At 50.1% G+C, this 21814-nt stretch overlaps 1 protein-coding gene across 4 annotated transcripts in view; it reads right to left on the reverse strand.

The window, feature by feature from the left end:
- Positions 1 to 18994, reverse strand: part of STK32B (serine/threonine kinase 32B) — a 397346-nt gene extending 378352 nt beyond the window's left edge. Inside the window, exon 1 of one of the 4 annotated variants that reach the window (XM_060655452.3) lies at positions 18651 to 18992. In XM_060655452.3, coding sequence (XP_060511435.1) covers positions 18651 to 18702 — 52 coding nt within the window. In that variant the 5' untranslated portion in view covers positions 18703 to 18992. Of the gene's footprint in view, positions 1 to 10309; positions 10400 to 18650 lie in introns of those variants that run through there. The other 3 variants (XM_060655455.3, XM_078446274.2, XM_060655453.3) reach the window with 3 other exon arrangements.
- Between the last annotated feature and the right edge of the window lie 2820 nt (positions 18995 to 21814).

Below are 21814 nucleotides of genomic sequence, written 5' to 3' on the forward strand. Positions count from 1 at the left end.
AAACACCAGGAAATCCATCGAAATAAAGATTGCTGACCATTTCTTCACGTTTTCTAAAGTTTTTAATGTTTCTATGATGAGCATGTATTAACTGTAAAAAGAATTAAAATAATGCACCAGAACGGAATTGGGTTAGCTTTCAATGTATCCCATGACAATATAATCCTAAAAGGAGGAGAAAATAAAATTGGACAAAAAATAGTAACTTACATGAATTAAGAGCCTATTTGGATATATTTTTCACTCAAAAATACCACAGGAAAAAAATGGACAAACATATAAAAAGGCAATTTTCACAGAGAATTTATAAATAGTAAATAAAGACATGAAAAAGGGGTTCATTCTTCTCAGGCATCAATACCATGGACTTTCACGAAACTCTCAAGTCCCGTATCACATCTACTAAATTGAGAAAACAAATTTAACAATGCTGACACTTTTTGGAGAGAAATTCTGGTGGAACTGCTATGCTTGTGCTGTGCTCCCAGCAACAAAACTTAGGGCAAATGCTCTGGAATGCCAACATCTTACGAGTTATAAAGTTCCAAAGACATTCAAGCTCTTTATTTCAATCATCACACCGGGAATTTATATTCAAGAAATAAGACAACACAATTAATTGCAATGCCCCACAATGTACCTACACATCTTGCCTGGAGTCCTTGGATGACTCTCAACATGGGGAGGAGTGAGACTCCAAGGAGCCCAGTGAAACAACAGGTGGAAAACTGAAAGAGTGGAATAAAAAATTCCAGAAGCTTCCCAGAGGTGAGGACACAAATTCTGGAGTTCCAGAGAGGTCCAGGAAGGGTAAGCACCGAGTCCCAGAAGCAAAGGCTATACTCCAGAATGAAAAATGAAACCAAAAGACACCCATCCTAACACAGCCTGAAATCAAAACTCTAAAGATCAAAATGAACAGTCAGCAATTTATTGTACCGATGTAACAAAACTCATATTCTTCACGGGAAGAAAGTAACCCACTGAAGATTCTAGAAATGAAAAACACAGCATCTGAAATAAAAAGTTCATTGACTAAAATGGTGTAGTATTCACAAAACATTTTAAAATAATTATGCTAGCTCCTATTTACTGTGCCTGAGATAAGTTTAGTGTCTTACATGTGTCATCTTCTACAATGTACCATCTACAATGCCTAGCACATAAAGAAAATTACTAGGTACATAAAGAAACAAGAGAATGTATCCCATGGTCTAAACAACAATGCCCATAGACGTGGACACACACAAATAAAATGTTGAAATTGGCAGAACTGTTAAAGAATTTATAAGGAAAAAAAAATGAATATGGTGAACACACACATGAGGAATTTCAGGAGAGAGATGGGAAACCTGGGAAAGCAAATGAAGATCCTAGAACTGAAAAATACAGTATCTTAATTTTCAAAATTCATTTAACTGAAAGAGTAGACTGGATAATGCAGAAGGAAGAGTCTGTGAACTTGAAGACAGACCAATAAAAAACTACCCAAAGCAAAACAAAGTGAGAAAACATATTTAATACACACATAGGAAAAAAATGAACAGTTTCCCGAACAATCTGTGGAATGCTATCAAGTGGCATGATATGCATGTTATATGAGTGCTAGAAAACAGAAAGAGAAAAACAGAAAAAATATTGGGCAAAAGTTTTCCAAATTTGATTTAAAACATCAATCCACAATGCAAGAGGCTCTGTGAACCCTAAGCAGAATCAATACAAGGAAAAGTATATCTTGGCACATCACTGGCAAACTATAAAATCAAAAATAAAGAAAAATACTCAAAGCAACCAGAGATAAAAAGACAAATCATATACAGAATAATGGGGATTTGAATGATGTCTGACTCTTCATCAGAAACAAGAATCAAGAAAATAATAGAATGATACCTTAAAGTGCTACAAAAATGTCAACTTAGAATTACGTGTCTAATGAAAATACCCTTCAAAAATGAAGGTGAAATAAGAGGTATTTTAGTTAAATAAAAGTGAAAATGATTTGTTATTAGCAGACCTGAATTACCAGAGGGGTAAATGTAATTTTTCAAGCAGAAAGGAAATGACATAAGGTAAAACTCTGAATCTACATGATTGGTTCTAACCAAGAACACTGGAAACAGTACACATGTAGGCAAACACAAAACATTTTTTCTTTTCTTAAAGACAACCGATACATAAACAGAAATAATAACCAGGTACCATGGTTTTTATATTATATGCAGAAATAAAAACATATGATAAAAACAGGACAAAAATCGGAAGATGGAATCAAACTGCTTTAAGATTCTAACGTTATATATGAAGTTATATAATGTTAATTCAAATTAGGCCATGATAAGTTAAGAATACATAGTGTAATCCTTACAGCAACTACTTAAAACAATATAAAAAGGGTTAGCTAAAAAGCCAAGAGTCAAAATAGAGTACAATATTAAAATACTAGATGAACAATATAAAAGGGGAAAAAAGAGCAAAAAACAGGAGGAACAAATAAATAACAAGGTGACAGAATTACACCCAACCTCACCAAAAATTGCATTAAATGTAAGCAAGCTAAATACCCCAAGTAAAAGGCATAGTTTTTCAGACAAAACAAAAGGAAGATTCAACTAGAAACTGTTTAAATTGATGCTTACATTCAAAGATACAGAAAATTAAAAATGAAAGGATGGAAAAAGATTTATGACACATACACTGAGCCTAGAAAGTTGGTCTGATTTTATCAATCGCAACCACGTAGAAGTCAAAGCAAGCAGTACTTTAAGACAGAATGCATCTGTTCATCAAACCAAAATAACCCTCAATGTGCATCTAACTATTAACATACTTCAGAAGTCATATGTACTGACAAAACTATGGAGAATAGAAAAATTCACCATCATATCTAGAGATGTTGACACTCCTCTCTCAGCAATCATTTTTTTTTTATTATAAAGCAACAACTCATTAAAGATACAAGAGATGTGAACGTCCCTAAGCGACACTTCCAGAGCACGGCAGCAAGCACTTCAGGACACGTATTCAGGAACACATGGCAAGTTCACCAAAGTACGTCTCAATAAATTCCAAAAGACTGAGAAAAACAGAACTGGGAGCGGGAGCCTCAGACAAATGAGAGACCTGAGTCTTGGTGGGTTCCTGCTCTAGATTTCTCAGTGGCTTGGTGTTGAAATGGTGGGCACAGAACAGGACTAGGGGTCAGCGGGCAGGTGTAATGTGCCAACAAGAGAAAAGTCAAGGATGAGCAGGTGTAAGTCAAGGACGACTCCAAAGGTTTGGCCTAAACAACTGGAAGAATGGAAGTGCCATTTGCTCAAGTAGAGAAGTCGGGAAGAGGAGGATTTGGGGATCAGGCAAGGAAGCAAGAGCTCAACTGAGAAGCACTCAGGGTAGGGGTCCTCCTAGACAACCCCATAAAACCCTTGGGTTGGGCTGGCAATTGAAAATGTAAGTCTACAAGACATAGCCTGAGCCTTGGGGGGGGGGGAAGGATGAGGGGGTTGTAATCTTATATCTTATTTGCTGGCTTAGAAAGAAAAATAATCCTAAATCATAGTTTTCTTTCCTTCCCCACCCACCACCCCACAGAAATTAAACGGATTGACAAATAGCAGCTCTGAAAGATTTATGATCTCAGTTTAGGACCATGATACCTAGGGAAGAACAGAAACATTTGTTATTTTCGGGAAGAAATAAATGCCAATGCAAATCACTTTCAAATGCAAATCCAAAGCAAGCACAATTCTGGTTTAACGCATGAGAGGTGTGTTCCCTTAAGCTCCCTTTGATTCTCCGGGAAGATTGATGGAGTAATTATACTCTAGAGAGGAGGGTTAAGAAACTGTGTTGGAACTTATTAAACATGGCATGCAGCGACTTTTCGATTTTGTTTAAAAAGTGTGCTTAAAAATAATTACATTTTAAATGGAATTCATCAATATCTCAGACCACTTAAGTGAACTGCAGGAAATTCAGCTGTGCCACGATTTTGTTAACTTTGATCAGCTACATCACCTGGAAGCAGGAACTCACTGGCACTTTCCACGGGGCGACGGGGCTAGAAGATCTGTAAAGCATCTTTAGCTGTACTTTTGTTAACATGTACATCAATACGCAGTGACTCAAGTTCACCATCGACACTCACGCAGGCATTTATGACCCTCATGCTCATGCGCGTGAGCAGAGGTCACGCGCCCAATGTGGACCCACTCCCCCCCCCACTCCGCCCCCGCTCCCACGCACACCAAGCACCTGTAATGCCACACGGGCACAGAATTCCGTGGATGGAACCACAATGTGTGCGGGTTCAGCAGGACCCAGGTAGATGTGTGTGGTCTACCCCTGAGTAGTGAGGGGCACTCACGGCCCTGAGACCACGCATTCTGTCCCCACCAGAACTACCTTGCTTCAGAGGCAGAAAGGAAGCAGTTCTGAGGAGCATGAGCCACTAAGGAACGCCATCATACCCTCTTCCCCGCATTACGTCCACGCGTGAGCCAACCACGGACACTGAGATGAAGACCCGAAAGGAAAGGAAAAGAGGGGACAGCCAAGGTTCCTTCTTCTCTCTCTCCTTCCGCGCTGGTAGGCTGAAGGCGGAGAGGGCCAGCACGCGTGCACACAGCCAGGAGTGAGATGGAAACTGTTAGGCTTATGCTGCATAGTGTTTCCACTGTTCTAAGAACGAAACACAGATGCACGCACGTGCTTTGAAACGTGAACTGTGCAATTTTCACAGTTCCACCCGTGGGCAAAGTACGTATTTGCATTTAAAACCGGCCTTACACAATATTCTTTCCGTGACAATTTAAAATTGTAAATACTGTTTGCCTAGAAAGTTATTAAATAGCAGATTAAAAACACCACCACAGGGGCGCCTGGGTGGCTCAGTCGGTTAAGCGTCCAGCTTTGGCTCAGGTCATGATCTGGTGGTTCACAAGTTGGAGCCCCGAGTGGGGCTCTGTGCTGACAGCTCAGAGCCTGGAGCCTGCTTTGGATTCTCTGACTCCCTCTCTCTCTGCTCCTCCCCGACTCGTGTGCGTGCTCTCTCTCTCTCTCTCTCAAAAATAAACATTAAAAAAAAATCTTTTTTAACACATCACAACAAACTGAGAGAAAGAGAGGCCATGACAGAAAGGAAAAAGCTTCAGATTTTTATACCTTTAATGGCGATGTTGTGGTTCTTGTACAAGGGACCCCACCCTTTTCTTCCACACTGAGTCCCACAAATTAGGTAGTCAGCCCTCCCGACTAAGAATAGAAGTCAGATTCCTCAGTGTTATGGATCTGTGCGTATTGTGTCCCCCAAAATTCATATATGGAAATCCTGACCCTCAATGGGGCGGTATTTGCAGGTGGGGCTTTTGGGAGATAATCAGGATTAGATGAGGTCATGAACATGTGGCCCCAAGGATGGGATCAGGGTCCTTAGAAAAGGAAGAGACAGGCTCTCCCTCCCTCTCCACCAAGTGAAGACACATGGGGAAGACAGCTGTCTGCAACCCAGAAGAGAACTCTCATCAACACCTTGATCTTGGGACTCCCTGCTTCCAGAGCTGTAAGAAACAAATGTCTCAAGTGTGGGGTATTTGTTGTTGCAGCTGGAGCTAAGACACATTCTAGGCTCTTAAACGCCTGGCGCTGGCCGTAGTCTCCAGCTCCATCTCTAAGGCCACGTCCCCCTACCCCCTCACACTGCTCCCCATGAACTCTGCGGTACCGAACACCCAGTTCTCTCTGCCCACTTTGCCTCTGCACCTGCTGCCTGTCTGCCTTGGAAGGGCCTCTCCCAGCACAGTGGTCCCGGTGGTTTCCTTCCTTCCCACAGTTACCTGTCCCTCCCTCAGGACTGGTCTCAGAATTGGCTTTTCTGGAAACGCTTCCCAGACGTGGTTTGGGGCCTTATCTGAAATGACACATTGAAGTTACTACGTAATGGTAAAACTAGGTGTATTTGTTTCCCAGGGCCCCCATAACAAAACACCCCAGACTGAGGGGGCTCGAAACAACAGAAGTGTATTCCCTCCCAGTTCCGGAGGCTGCAAGATCACAATCGAGGTGCCATTTCTTCTGGGGCTGTGAGGGAACATCGCATCCCTGCCTCTCTCCTAGTTTCCGGGAGACGGCCTGCAATTTTCCATGCCCCTTGGCTGGTACGTACATTAGCCAACATCCCAACTTCTGCCTTCAGTTCACATGGCTTTCTAACCTCGTGTGCATGTCTGCCTGTGTGCCCCAATATCCCCTTTTTATAAGAACACCAATGCTGCTGTATTAGGGGCCACATTAATGGCCTCATCTCTCTCTTTTTTTTAAGTTTATTTATTTTGAGAAAGAGAGCGTGCGAGAGGGGCAGACAGAGAGGGAAAGAGAGAGAATCCCAAGCAGGCTCCGCACTCTCAGCGCAGAGCCCGACACGGGGCTCGAACTCACAAACCATGAGATCATAACCTGAGCCGAAACCAAGAGTCGGACGCTCAACCGACAGAGCCACCCAGGCGCCCCTAAAGGCCTCGTCTTAACTTAATCGCATCTCCGCGTCCAAATAAGGTCACGTTCTGAGGTAGTGGGGGCTTCAGTTTACTCATTTTGCAAGACTCCATTCAATCCACACCACTAAGGCCTCCAGAAATCTTTTCTTCTTTCCCCTCAAATGCCTAAGAGGATGGATGTTTTCTACCAGGCAGGGGCCCAAGGTCTAATCTCCCTAAAACCCCACTCCAGCCCCCAAGCCCTCTGTAGGGATTTAACCAACAGAAGACTTGAAAGGCGGCTTGACCCACGTCAGTGGCCCTGACCGCCAGCAAGAGGGGCCTGGTCCGCGGTCGCTGTTCCACACGACTTGTCAGAGCCAGGCTTCTGAAAACAGGCCTGGCCCTTCCTGACAGATGTAATAAGGACTCGGGCAAGGGAGCTTTGAGGGCAGAGGCTGTCGGAATGGGCTGTTTCCTAGGAGAATGGAAATGAGAAGGAGGGTCCTGACAGCGGCACGGACAGCCAGCAGGGATGAAGTCACTGCCTCCTTCGGGCTCAGGAAGCAGCAGCTCTCACCTGACTTCCCTCCGCAGACTCGTCCTATCTTACACTGCCCGGTGCTGACATCACCTCACGCCATTCCCATGGCAACCCCACACTGCAGCCCCATTCTCAAGAGGAGGAAACTGAGGCTTAGAGAGGTGAAGTCCCCGGCCCGCAGTCACACAGACAATGCCCAGGAAACTCGGGGTCTCAACCCGTGTACCCACCCCGATCCCTGCTTTTTAACCTCTGGGTAGTGACCTTCCTCGGTCGCGGAGTGTAACCTTTAGTAAACTTTATACGGCACTTATTATCTGCCAGACGACGTCGTATGCATTTCACATGGAGTAACTCATTTATCCTTCAAAACAATTTATGGAGCAAGGCTCATTTAATCCCCATCTGATAGACGAGGAAACCGACCGGGAGGAAAAGAAACTTACCCAAGGTCACTCAGCCCGTAGGTAGCAGAGCCGCTCAGGGCTCCAAGGAGGCTGACCCTGGGTCTGTGCTCTTCACCACCATACTAGGCCAGGGGCGTCCCTGCTGGAAGACTCCACGATGCAGCCGTGCAGGGGGCCTGGTGTCCCAGAAACACACACACAAGCCCAGAGGCCCACGCCCCATCTCTGCGCTGGGCTGGAAGCTGGGGCATGACTCCAGAGGGGAGGAGAACTGACGGAGAGAGAGAGCATCAGGCTGGAGCTTCAGCCTGACAGCCAGACTCTGGTGCTCATCTGTCCTCGGGGGCCTGACGTAACCTTCCCACGAACCTGCCAGCACCTGAGCCCGGCAGGCCCTGCATCCACAGAGCCGCTGTCCAGCACCACTGAAAATCCATCCACTATAAATCCATTAGAAAAATCCACAGAGGGGCGCCTGGGTGGCTCAGTGGGTTAAGATTCCGACTTCAGCTCAGGGCAGGATCTCTCGGTCCATGAGTTCGAGCCCCGCGTCGGGCTCCGTGCTGACAGCTCGGGGCCTGGATGGAGCCTGCTTCAGATTCTGTGTCTCCTTCTCTCTCTCTGCCCCCTCCCCCGCTCACACTCTGTCTCTCTCTCTCTCTCTCTCTCTCTCCCCTTCAAAAATAAATAAGAATTTAAAAACAAATTTTCAAATTCCAGCGAGCAAGTCACAAGCTAAGGATCTACAAAAGGTACGCGTGTCTTGCTACTCTGAACATCACTGTTTTATATCCACTACTCTATCTTGCTTCCTATTTATAGAAGTCTTAATCCGTTTGCAATGTAAGCTAGAAATATAAATAAAGTTCCTGCACAAAAGGTTCTGTTAAAGTAAAACCAGTCAAGATAGAAGATAGTATGGGGCGCCTCGGTGGTTCAGCCGTTAGGCATCCGACTCTGGGGTTTCAGCTCGGGTCATGATCTCACGGTTCGTGGGTTCGAGCCCCCACAGCGTCGGCCTCCACACTGACAGTACAGCTCGATACGGCCATGGTAAAAAATAATTCCCCAGCTGGGGCGCCCGGGTGGCTCAGTCGGTTAAGCGTCCGACTTCGGCTCCGGTCACGATCTCACAGTCCGTGGGTTGGAGCCCCAAGTCTCCACCTGTGCTGATAGCTCAGTGCCAGCAGCTTGGGGCCTGGAGCCTGTTCTGGATTCTGTGCGTCTCTCTCTCTGCCCACCCCCACTCGAGTGCACTCTGTCTCTCTCTCGCTCTCAAAAATAAATCAACATTAAAAAAATTAAATAATTCCACAAGTGGGATGCAAATGATCGAGTTGGGGAAAGCCTGGTATCAGGGAAACAGCTTTCCAGTGACACAGAAAGAAGTGAGACCAAGCCCTTATGTTACCACATAAGGCACCGAGTTAACCTCTCCAAACCACAACATCCCCAGGGATGAAACGGAGCCAACCATCCCTCTCTTACAGCGTTGTTCTTCACATACCAGGAGGGAACCTGTTGCTTTTCCTAAGTTACAACAGTGATTTCTCTTTGTGTTTTCTAAGGACAAGCAGCTATGAGGACAGACCTTTCGGAAAGCGGTGGGACCTGGACCAGACACTGAAGGTAGAATGACAACTGTGGCAAATGCCACAAAGGAGCATGCGGTAATTTGAGGGGGGTTGTGACCCCCCCCCCCCCCCCGCCGTGTGGGAAATCAGATAAGGAACCTTGCAGAAGGACTGAGTGGAAGATAACCAAGCCAAGGGGGGGTGGGCTGGGGGAGCATTTCAGGCAGAGAGAACAGCACGTGGTAAGGCCCTGGGGCAGGAGTGGCAGTGAAACTTATCAGAGACTGAAAGGATGCCCTATGGCCCAGGAGTGTAAACAACAGCACGGACTACAAGCAGAAGAAAAGTAGCAATCTGCATGGTCCTGAGAAACTTAACAGAAGACCAGGGGGGGAGGGGGAAAGGGGGGGGAGGGGGAAAGGGGGGGGAAAAAAACCTTGCAGAGAGGGAAGCAGGCAAACCATAAGAGACTCTTAAATACTGAGAACAAACTGAGGGCTGATGGGAGGTGGAGGAGAGGGCAAAGTGGGTGATGGGCGTTGAGGAGGGCACCTGTTGGGATAAGCACGGGGTGTCCTATGGAAACCAATCTGACGATGAGTTTCACATAAGAAATAAAAATTAAAAAAAACAAAGTAACCACGTGCCAGGTTTGGGGCTGAGACCTTTAAGGGTGCGGAGCGATTTAACTCCTGCAGCGAGGGACAACGCACGCGCACGACGCGACGGGAGAGGGACACAGGTTCGGGCCCCCACAGGGCCTCGGAGACCACATTACAGTCTGAGTCTCGACCGTGAGAGCAGTGGAAGCCACTGAAGAGGGCTGACCATCATAGCTGGGACCTGAAGTCTCAGCTCTAGGTCATGGAAGCTGGTAGAAGATGTGCTGAAAGGCAAGAGGTAGATTAGGAGGCGGCATGGGGGCCCGATGAGGGGCGATGTCTGAGCGGGAGGTGGCAGGGGTGCAGCTGGAAAGACGGGGCAGATTTGGGAGACATTCTGGAGGTAAAATCGACACGGCCAGGTGCCTAACTGGACGTGCGGGGGGGGGGGGGGGGGATAAGGCGGGTGGAAGAGTCCAGGACAAGCCAAGATATTCTGGCCTCTGCAACCGGCTAGATAACAACGCTACACGGTAAGCCGGGAAACTCCGGAAGCACGTGAGTTCGACTGAGGCTATTTTGAATCTAAGGCATTAATTCTTTCGAGAGATCCAAGTGGGATTACATAGAAACACAGACTTGGAGCCCAGAGGAGAAATATGAATGAAGGAAATAAATTACTGAGTTACCGTTAAAAAAAAGAAATGCATACCAGTTATTAATGTACTGTCTCTCGGCTCCAAATCCACTGCTTTGTGACGCGGGGGCGGTGCTTCGCGCCCGGAACCGCCAACAGAGGGCGCACGAGAGGCACTGCCAGACCGGAACAGGGGGAGGGGCTTCCTTCCTTGTTGCAGCCACTGTCCACACCTGGCAACTGGCAGGCCAGCGTGCAGGGGGCCTGGCGGCCCTCCCCTCGGTGGCCCTCAAAGATGAGCTGCACCCTCCGCAAAGGTCCTCTGCCCCCCAGTAGGCTGCCCGTTCCTCTGGCCCCCGAGCCCTCTCCAAAGATGGAAACACAGCCTGTCCAGACAAGGCTTCTGGGATTCCAGTCCCTTCCCTGTTCCCTCACCCTCAGCCCTGCAGGGAGCAGCCGTCCTGCTGAACTTGCTACTTCTGGACTCCCAGAGTCCTCTCTGACTGCTTCTCGTAGTTAGCCTTTTTACTAGATGGCCATCCTTTGTAGTACATTTTTCCTTTCTGAAAACCCGTGTGGCTTCGGTCTCCTGACTGTACCTGGAATGATACGGGGTGACTGATACAGGCATGCAGGCGATGACAAGATCAGCAGGGAGACAGGACAAGGGGCTAAGGAAGAGGTCCAAGGGCTGGGTCCCGAGGAACTCCCAGATATGCCGCAAGGGAGAGGAAGCCCCGTTGCTTTCTGTACGAGAATACTCCTCCAGGGTGTCGCGATCCTCTAGCCTCGCTGCTCCTTCTAGAACATTTTCTCCATTTCCATCTGCGATTGTTCCGAGCCCAGATTTTAGACAACTGAGCACTGCTAAGAATATTTTGTTCCTCCCAATTCTCTCAGGAAAATGCCTAAGCTCAGTGCTAGCTTATGCTGTTTGATCCTCCTAAAATACAGATCCTTTTTCTCTCAAGGCATTTAAACCCTTCCCTCAAGACTCGCCAGAAACCCTGTCTCCGTCTTAACACCCTCTTCACTCTAGCGCATGTTGTGGGAAAGCCATCTCCCCTCCCTCTACCTTCCACCTTTCACTCAACAAATAGCTGTTATGCGCCTTCACTGGCCCTGTCCTCAGCCTTGCAGGCACAAAGGGGAAAAAGAAGTGCTTGCTGCTCGTCGGAAGGTCTCATGGGATCAGACAGACGACTAAATGAGATGAGCCAGAGGGTCCCACACCTGTTTCAAAGACCACGCTAATAACAGGTGCTTCTGGCCATTTCACCTGCCTGCCCCTCGTCCAGCTGCCCTTCTGCTGCTGCTGACAGCCGGCAATGCTTGGGAAAATCCTTCACGTACTTTTGTAACCCAGATGCCCCAAGTGGTACCAACGCCCGCCCTGAGGTCGGACAAGGAACCCAGTCTGGCCACATGGAGCCTTATTCTCCCCGGTCACAGTGATTCGTTCCAGAATGCTCAGGACTTAACCACGAACCCTGGGATTTTGTTCTGCAACAGCTATGAAAAGAGATGCTCCCTCTTCCATGAGGCTCCGAGCCCAGAGGTGGTAGGGCCCCCATGACGACAGAGCCGGCCCAAAGCCATGCAGAAGAGAGCAGAGAATCCAAGGAGCCACAGCCCTGATGACATCAGCTGAGAACCTGGTTCCGCCATGAGATGCACACCTTCATTCATCCACCCTTCGAGAATGTATTGAGCACCTGCTGTGTATCAGATGCTCTTTTAGGTCTTGGGCACACAGCAGTGAATAAATCCCATCACGTCCCTACCTTCAGGGGGCTTGTGACCGCACGGAGGAAGACAGACTATACCTAAGGAAGGAAGTAAAATAAACCGTACGGCAGATGACGACAATTGCCGTGAAGCAAGGCAAGGCCAGGAGGGTGGGTTGGGAGTGCCATCGTAAGCAGGGTGGTCAGTGACAGCCTTACTGGGAGGTGACATTTGTGTGAAGACAGAATAGAGACAGGAGGGCGCCCGTGCGTCTGAGGGGCGGCAGGGAGGCAAGTGGGCTGGAGAAAGGAGGGAGATGGGGTCAGAGAGGCCGGGCCTGATGGGCACCTGTAAGACCTTCTGCGTCTACTTGCTGCTGCGGCAGAAGGAGAGGGGGCTGAGCAGGGTCCGACGTGCCCCACACCCACTTTTACGGGATCACTCTGGTGCTGCACCGAGGTGATGTTCAGGGGGGCAGGAGTGAAAGCAAGGAGACCAGTGAGGGAGGCTCTTGTAATGGCCCAGCCCAAGGCTTGGACCAGATGATAGTGATGGAGGTGATGACAAGTGACCAGAGCCGATCCATTCCCTTCAAAGGACCTCGTGTTGGTTTTCTGTCATTTACTACGGAAGGAGGCTCGTCTACCGTGCCACATTCCACCCGATCTCAGGTGCCATCCACGTTCAACTTACACATGGTTTTATGTGCCACCAAGAAGGAAATGCGGCCAATTCATCTACGACGTGAATCTTTCTAGTCACTTGAAAAAGCTCGGTTAGCCCTATTATGTACCACACTAGTGTGAACAGCTATGACCCCATGCACATAAGAAAGCCACATCACAGGGGCACCTGGCTGGCTCAGTCGGTTAAGCGTCCAGCTTTGGCTCAGGTCATGATCCCACAGTTCGTAGGTTCAAGCCCCGCACTGGGCTCTGGGCTGACAGCTCCAGAGAACCTGGAGCCTGCTTCGGATCCTGTGTCTCCCTCTCTCTGCCCTTCCCCCACTCGCACTCTGTTTTTCTCTCTCAAAAATAAATAAAAGTTAAAAAAAAAATGCAGGCGCTCCATCACAAATACCACGTTAGCCAAACTGCACCCCCAATTTCAGAGCCTGAAAACGTGGAAAAACAAATGCCTTAGAAGCAATGAAATACGATAGTTGGCATACATACGTCTGACTTTATCGAGATGATTGACACCTGTTTTAAGCTTATAAAATTCATACCTATTTTCTTTTTTTTTTTTTAATTTTTTTTTCAACGTTTTTTATTTATTTTTGGGACAGAGAGAGACAGAGCATGAACGGGGGAGGGGCAGAGAGAGAGAGGGAGACACAGAATCGGAAACAGGCTCCAGGCTCCGAGCCATCAGCCCAGAGCCCGACGCGGGGCTCGAACTCACGGACCGCGAGATCGTGACCTGGCTGAAGTCGGACGCTTAACCGAATGCGCCACCCAGGCGCCCCAAATTCATACCTATTTTCTATGAGTGTTGTGTTAAGCAGGCTCCAGGTTCTCTGGAGCTGTCTCTATGAGTTTCTATGTTCATTTCTACTAAACCACCTCATACGGGTTCATGGCTATTTTCTTAATCCCCCGTGTAGAAGACAAATCAAAACACATTTTCAAGTGAGGTCCGGATCTTAAAAACCTTCAAGTCTAAGGTTTACATCCTAGACTCCTGCATTAAATATGCACCTGCCGGCTACAGGTATGAACACGGAGCCCCTAAACCCACATCCCTCACATGGCATCTGTCTAGCCTCCACCTCTATAGAGACTAATTAGAAGAGCAAAGTTCATTGCATGCAATGCTGAACTTTCTCGGAATCTTTTTGGTTTCCACCTCATACCCAAGCCACCGCTGTTCCAAGTATGGAAACCAAGCTGTAACACGAAGGAGTTGGCCTAAAGTACTAAGAAAGTTGAGGCAAATTCATGAGTGAACCCCGCAGCACAGACATCAGACACTTGATGAATCACACATGACTGAGACACCCCAGGTTCAAAAGAGTGTCTCCAGCTAAAGCATGACTATAACTCTGGGGGGTGATTATTTAATTGCCTTACGTGTCTGAATATTTCCAGAAGAAAGAGCAACTTTTGCTGTGTATTTAGTTAGACCAAGATGTGTTCACGTTCTAAGCTGCACGTGAAATTACCTGACCCAATAATATAGAAATAACACTTATTATTTCTAATTGTTTTTTTTTGCACTGATTCATTTTTGAGAGAGTGTGAGTGGGGGAGGGGCAGAGACAGAGGGAGACACAGAATCCGAAGCAGGGTTCAGGCTCTGAGCCGTCAGCACAGAGTCCGACGCGGGGCTTGAACCCACGGACCGCGAGATCATGACCTGAGCTGAAGTCGGACATTTAACCGACTGGGCCACCCAGGTGCCCCGAAGTAACGCTTATTCTTAAATGACCTTCTAATTTATGACATTCTAAAATGAGAATGCCCAGAGCTGGCTATGAGGTTGCTAAATCGATACCCCGCAAATGTGAATGCTGGCCATAAATTTATAGCACGTTGATAAAAACCCTTCAGAAACATAATTGACGTTTCTGGAGTTCCAAAAAGTATTCAGTCCCTTTGATCCCATAATCTCTCCCCTTATGCTTTATTTTAAGAAATTCATTTAAAAGAAGGAAAAAATGTGCAAAATGTTCAAGAACTAGGTTATAAAGATGGAAAAATGAAAGTAGCCTCACTGTCTAACAAAAAGAAAATACTTAAGTAAATTATAATAGTTCCATTTGGTGGGATATCACAGCCCATTAAAATATCGATTTGAAGACACTGTTGCGATTTAAGCTTCTTTAAACACAAGGCTAGGAGAAAAAGCAGAAATCCTGGTCTCTGCGGCAGATACACTCCTATACAAAAATGTCTAGATGTGGATAAGGATAGTGAGGGGGGAAAAACAACTTCAATGCAATTTTTATATGAATTTGGAACGGGGGAGGATTTTGTTTCCATTCCCAGAATTTGTATTGTGACGTAACTGCCCAACAAATGCTTTTTGCAAAGACGATACGTGAGATGATTACTGTAAACAAGCAAGTACCGTCAGAATACACTGCTACTATGTTCCTACCAACGTCTGTACAAAGAGCCCCGTCGCAAAGCCTGATCTGAGTGCTGGACTCATTCCGCGTGGCCGTATGTATCTGGGAGAGCGAAGTTTCCCCTGGGCCTCCAGGCAGCACAGGGAACGCGGTCGGGTGCCAGACTCTAGAAGTAAATAGACCTGGGTGTGAGTCCCAGCTCCCCCCCACCCACACACAGGCCAGGGGATTTTCCTGAGGTCCTCACTTACCTCTCTAGTAAAATGCAGATTCTGAGACCTCCCGGGCCGAGTTGGTGAGGATTCTCAATTCGGTACGAAAAGTAGTCCGTGCAAGGCATTAGTAAGTCACAGTCGTTAATATTACCTAGACGCGAGTTAAACTTTTGCCATCAGAATGTAGCGAGCCGTGGGACAATTATGCAATGGCAAAGCTTCAGCCAGGGGGTAGCATTAAATTACTTACAAACCGGACTTGCTTCGCCTGGGTAGGTGTTACTGTCGTCAACCACCCACCAGCTCTGGTTTGGGACAGCGTGTTCATTCACTGAACCATGTCGCTCCCTGCTTAAAATTCTTCAGTGACTCCAGATGCCTAAATGATCAAGCCCGAGCCGATGGCCACTTGGCCCTTTAAAGCTGGTCCAGCACTCGGGGTTCATATCTCCTGTGCCTCCCAGCCTCCCAGGCCACACCGCAGGAGTACTAGCCACGCCCCACAACCTCCCCATTGAGCCATGCTTACTCTTCACCTTCTGCCTTAGCACATCCTGTTCCAGCCTTCTAACACACCCTTCCCTGCTCCACCAACCCACCCTTACTGGTAACACCTACCATTTTCACAAGACTCAACAGGAGAAAGTCTTCTTTGCCTCTCCCCTTTGCCCCAGGGCTAAAGACTCTTCTAAGATACCATAGCTCTCTGAGCTCCCTGCATCGTCCTGGCCATTTATTTGCCCTAGAAGCTCCCAGAGGGTTAGGATTTTGCCTTCATTTTCTTCATATTCCTGGTGCCCATCATAGGGGTGGGTGCAGAAAAGATGGTCAGTAAATGCCTCCAGGATAATTGACTCAAACGGTGGCAAATACAGTGCTTTATTTGCACAGGAAAATAATTGAGGCATACATTGGCAAAATCAAACAAGTTAATGTTTCACTGGGCTGGAAGCTGGCAAAACGAGGAGAGTCCTAACCTTGTATTTCAACAAGCCCTGAAACAGGCAGTCGACCTTGGGCCCAATCTGCTTTTGGAACGAGGAATGACAACAGCAGGAAAATCAAAAGGTTGGTTACACCAGATAGAACTATTTTGCCAATCAATAGTATACAGCACATTTTCTGGGATAAAGGACAGACCCAGACGTCAACAAAAAAAAAGACAGAAACATGCTAAGAACCCTAAAGTACAGCCTTACTTAAGGTACAAGCTTTGATCCAGGCCAGAACCACGAACCCCTATAATTGGAGCTGATGTGTTAAGTTTGCGCTTTCTTCTATGTAGGAAGTTCATGGCTTTCGTGAAAGGCTCCTGGTACGGGCTCATTTGTTGTCCTTTCCAAACTTCATGTTCAAGTTCTAACCTCCAAGTGTGACTACCTTTGGAAACAGGACCTTTAAGGAGATAACTGAGGTTAAGTGAGGTCATAAAGGCGGAGCCCTGATCTGATAGGACTGCCATTCTTAAAAGAAGAGAAGGAGACACCAGAGATCTCTCTCTAGCTCCTCAAGCACATGGAGGAAAGGCCATGCGAGGCCACAGGGAGAAGGTAGCCATCTATCTGCAAGCCAGGGAGAGCTCTCACCTCTCTGACAGCACCTTGATCTTGGACTTTCGGCCTCTAGGACAGCGAGAAAACAAATTTCTGTTACTGAAGCCACCAGCACCAACAAATTCTGTTGTTTAAGCATCGGTGGTATTTTGTGATGGCAGCCTGGGCAGACGAATATAGATCCCTTCACCAAAACAGATGGGAGAGCTTTGACTTGTTGCAAATAGAAGGTTTCTGACGCCAGTCATGCTCTCCACCTGTCAATGAGTATATATCTTCCCAGATGCGAGCAGCCCCGAATATAATCTCGAAGGACAAAAGTGCTCCAAAAAGGGGACAGGCCTGTCCCACAGCCACCCCAAGCAGGCTGCCCCACAGCACAGTACTCCTACAGTGTCAAAATCACTTTCAGTGTCAAGAATGCTTTGACTTCCATGGAGAAGTTCAGGGTCAGTGTGAACTTGGCTGGGGCGTGGGTTCAGCTGCATGGTGTCCAGACTCTTCCCGGGACACCCAAGGGCCTCCGCCACCTCCCTGCCTACCTCTCCTCTGTCCGTGCCTGGCCTGCCTGTGCCCCAGACTACAGAACCGGGAAGGCCTCAGGCGTCCTTGGGTGCCCAAGTGCCTACACCAGCCCCACTCCCTGCCCTTATCACCACGGATGGTCATGGATCATTCAGTGCCACTAGACGAGGAATTCCTTCAGAAAAGGACCAAATAGGCCTGACCCCCTTAACTCATGTTAACTGTCTTCACGTATCCTTTTGAGAGGGGCTATCTGGACCCAGCATGTGACTACCACCCACATAGCCTTGGCCATTCTAGAAACCACGATCTGTGCACACAAGCCTATGCCTGGGTGTCGATGAGATCCACTTGTCTCCAGGGCAGACTATCCACCCCCCCAAGCCAGCTCCGCTCCTTAGGAACCAGACCACATCCCTTTCTACAAGAGCAAAATGGAACAAAAGTACCTACCTCATACGGTTGCTGTGAAAACTGTGAGAACCCACAGAAAAGCCTAGGGCAGTGCCTGGCACATAGTATGTGCTCTGTACATCCTAGCTCTTTTCTGGGGCACGGACAAGCCTGGAGAAAACCATCACAGGGTTTTAAAGGCAGAGTTAACAGCTCACCAACCCTACTGTGCTGATTATATTTCTAAGGCACTTTGCACACGGATGACCACTGGCTGAGCTTCAAACGATCCTCTATCCTACGGTGGGAGGTGGTAACATCACTCTCATCTCACAGGTGAGGCAACAAAGGTTTCAGAGAGGTTAAGCAACTTGCCCACGGCCACACAGCACTGGAAACAGGCGTTCTGCCGGCTCCCATCCGGAGCCCTCCGGCCCCGCGCCATAAGGAAGCCCAGCCCTGGAGTTGAGATGAGACTGGACAACCTCTACCAGCGCCCCCCACGCCCCCCCCCCCCCCACAACCCCGCCAGGGAGGCTGCCGCGAGCGAGACGCCTTCTTTGGAACCACGGAGTTTAAGCAAGAAAAGTTTCCCTAGGCTGTCCTGGGCGAGGGAGGGAAGCAGCGTGGAACCTGCCCGCGCAGGGACCAAACGTGTCGTGGACACACATACACACCCAGGCCGCCTCCTTCTGCCTCAGGCTCTGATGGAGACCTGGGCTTGGGAAGCTGGAGCCGAGCACCCCCGGGACCCGCGTCCAGCTCCTCCTTCGGCTCCCCAAGCCCGGCTGCACACCCCGTCCGCGCGGGCCCCGGGGGAGGGGGGAGGGGAGGAGGGGGAGGCAGCGGCCCCCGGGACGAGCACACACCCCCCCCCCCAAACCCCGCGCCGCGAAGGGGCACCGAGGGATGCGCCCCTCGCCTCTTACCTTCCTCATTCTCGTCGAACACGGGGGGCTTGTGGGAGTGGTTCCCGCCCATATTCCGCCGCGGCGCCGGCCGCTGCTACATGCCCGGCCGCGGGGAGCGGGCGGCGGGGAGCGCGGGGCGCCGAGCGGGGAGCGCGGAGCGCGGAGCTGGGAGCGCGGAACCGGCCGCGGGACGCGCTGCGAGCGCCCAGCCCAGGCTGCAGCCGCGCGCGCCAGCCGGAGGGAGGGGTCGGGGGGGGGGGGGGCGCCGAGCGCCGCGCAGGGGCGGGACCGCGCCCGCCGCGCCCCCTCCCCTGCGGGCGCCCCCTCCGCCCCCGCCCGGAAACCCGGAGCTCCCCGCGGCCGCCCCGCCGCCCAGCCGCGCCCCTCGCCGGCTGCGGCGGGCGGGGGGGAACGGGAGGCGGCGCGGCGGGCGGAGGGGGCGGGGCGGGCGGGGGGGCGAGCGCAGCCCCCTGGAGGGGCGGGGGGCGCCCAGAGGAAGGGGCGCGGCCGGCCGGGCGGAGGTGCGCAGCCGGGGGGCGAGGGATGCGGAGCGGAGTGCGGGGTGGGTCCGGCGGGGGAAATAATCGCGATCCCGGGGGAGGGGCGCTCCCGACGCGCCGTTGAGTGGTTTGTGAGCGCCTACTGTGTGCCGAGCCCAGCCCGAGCGCCTCGTAAACACCGCTCCACGTCACCTCTCAACACCCCAACGGTTAGAAAAATCGTTGCCGCCAGTTGTGGAGTCAGGTGGACTGAGGTCTGGAGGGAGAGGAGCTCTCGGTCCGTCCTGGCCGCGAAGGGAGCCCCCGGGACGCCCCGTTGGGCTTTATTTTGCCGTTCGAGCTGGCACACGGGCAGTGGGGGTGTCTGCCGGCTCTCCCAACAGACGCCTTTCCTCTTCATGTGTTTCTGAATATTTAATGAACGGAAGTAAAGCCTAGACCCGTTAGGGCCCCTTTCGTTCTACATGGGGAAACTGAGGCCCCCACAGGGGCGTGGTTTGCCCCAAACCATTCTGCCTACGCGTGCCCGGGCTTGCACCTCGGGATTCCCCAGGACTGCGCGGCCTCAGAGTCTGATGAAAGGGCGGGTTCGCATCGGGGTGCGTGGGTCCCTGGCGGCGGGAGCTGGGGAGCCCAGATCGGGGAAGGAGACGAGCCTGGGACCAGGGTGCTAAGTGCTGGGTGCTCTGAGTGCACCCCGAGGCTCGTAGGGAGAGCGCAGACCCCCGGGGAGCCTCCCTGAGGGGTGAGCTGGGTACCCGCGCGTTGCAAGCCAGCCCGCGCAGCACGCCCAGCACGCCTGGCTTCGGGGGATCTTTGGCCACATCCTGCCATCTGCTGGCCGCCTTGAGTCACTGTCTGGGCCTTGGTAGAAAGAATGGGTTCTTTTTGAGACTCCCTCTCCCCCTCCCTAATCTTTTCTCCCCCGACCACCCCCATCTTTCGCGCTCTGTCTCTCTCTCTCTGGCAGGCGTTCTGGGGGCCAGGGGCTGTCTCCTTTATAATACAGCGAAAAACTCACCAGAGACAAGAGCCAAAAGCTGAAAAAATGGAGCCCGCCCCATCCAGCACGACCCGGCTAGATTTAAGATTGGCCCAAACTGCCAGGCCTTGGGGTCAGACAAGCCTCATTTTCGTCTTGGAGTCCTCATCTGTGAATTGGGGAGACTGATATTAACTCCCCAGGATTGCTGCGAGGATTATGTCAGAAACTATTTATAAAAGCAGGTAATGGTACCTGGCATGTAATAAATGACCAGTAAACATTTCTTGCCTTTGATTCTGCCAACAAGCACGGATTGGCCCGTCTAAACCAGGCACCAGACTGAATGCAGCATAAAGCGATACAGCCTCTATCTAGGTCAACAGGCTAGCGGAGGAAATGTTCACAGGCCTGGCTTCCGGGCCCTGTTCCGCTCAGGGTTTATCCCACTCTGCTACTCTCTGGGGAGTTAACTTGGGTAAATTATCTAGCCTCCTCTGGCTTCGGTTTGTTCATCTGTAAAATGGGTACTGACAATATTACCTCCCCTTTCTAGGGTTATTATGGGGAATAAATGAATTGATGTTGGTGCCTGAAACCTAAGCACAAGAGGTGTTTACTATCTCCAATAATAAGCTATTGTGTAAATACTGACTACTCACAATTCTGCCTGCTCTTCCTGTCCTTTCCGTGGCTCACTGGGATAAGGTGTTTCCTACTTCTCCCACACTGCTCATGTGGGGTTTGCCATAGGACTTGCTTTGGCCAATGGTATATGGGAGGAAGTGTCAGTGTGCCAGTTCTGAGAGAGTGAAGGCCTTAAGAGATGGCCCATGTTTCAGCTCTCTCGTGCTGCTGCTATCCATCATGAGAAGAGCTGGTCCTGGGATCCTCTGTTCCCAGCATGAGAGACCCAAGGAATAGGCCTGAACCCCACACGTATCCCCAAAGCAGAGCGCAAGGCTCGTAAGAAAAATATGTGCTTCTGTGAGCCACTGAGATTTGGGTGTGAGGGATGTTTGTGCCACAGCATTATCACAGAGAGAGCTGACTAATACATATACAAATGGTCCCACACGCAAAGGCTGCAACTGGGGTTTGTGTTGTGGTGGAAGGAAGCCCAGGAGGCTGTGGGAACACAGCAGGCACTGGTTCCAGCCCTGAGAAGGTCTCCCGGAGAGGAGTCAGAACATCATTCTTTCCCCTTTCCACCTCTGTCGAGTGGGCACTTCCTGAGCACCTCTTACGGGCCGAGCCTTGGGATATGAGTCAGACAGGGGATCTGCTTTCCTGGAGCTGAAGTTTAGAAGTCTAGTGTGGGGCAAGGACAAGGGCAGAGCGGGTCATGCTTTGATGGGGGGGCAGTGCAAAGGCTATAGAACCATAGGCTGTGAGGCCACGAGGGAGGCAGCTGAAGCATACTCCAGGTCAAAGAGGGCATCCCAGAAGACATGGTGCACGAGCTGAGTCCGGAAGGCCACAGGGGAAGGAGAGAGGCGGCGTCTGCAGAGTCCCCGCGGCCGAGAGAGAAGGGCATCCTGCAGAAATTGCGAGCACGTCGCCGGAACACGGCCTCAGTATGCAGAATGGCCAGGATCACAACAACTGCGCGTGTTGTATCGCGCGCTCTCGGCTTGCCGTGCTCTGAGCCTCCACTTTAAGGAGCCTCAGCCCTCCAGGCCAGCCCTTCCCGGTTCCTC

This window comes from Panthera onca, chromosome B1 (genome assembly GCF_046562875.1).
Source record: "Panthera onca isolate mPanOnc1 chromosome B1, mPanOnc1 haplotype 2, whole genome shotgun sequence".
Lineage (NCBI taxonomy): Eukaryota > Metazoa > Chordata > Mammalia > Carnivora > Felidae > Panthera > Panthera onca.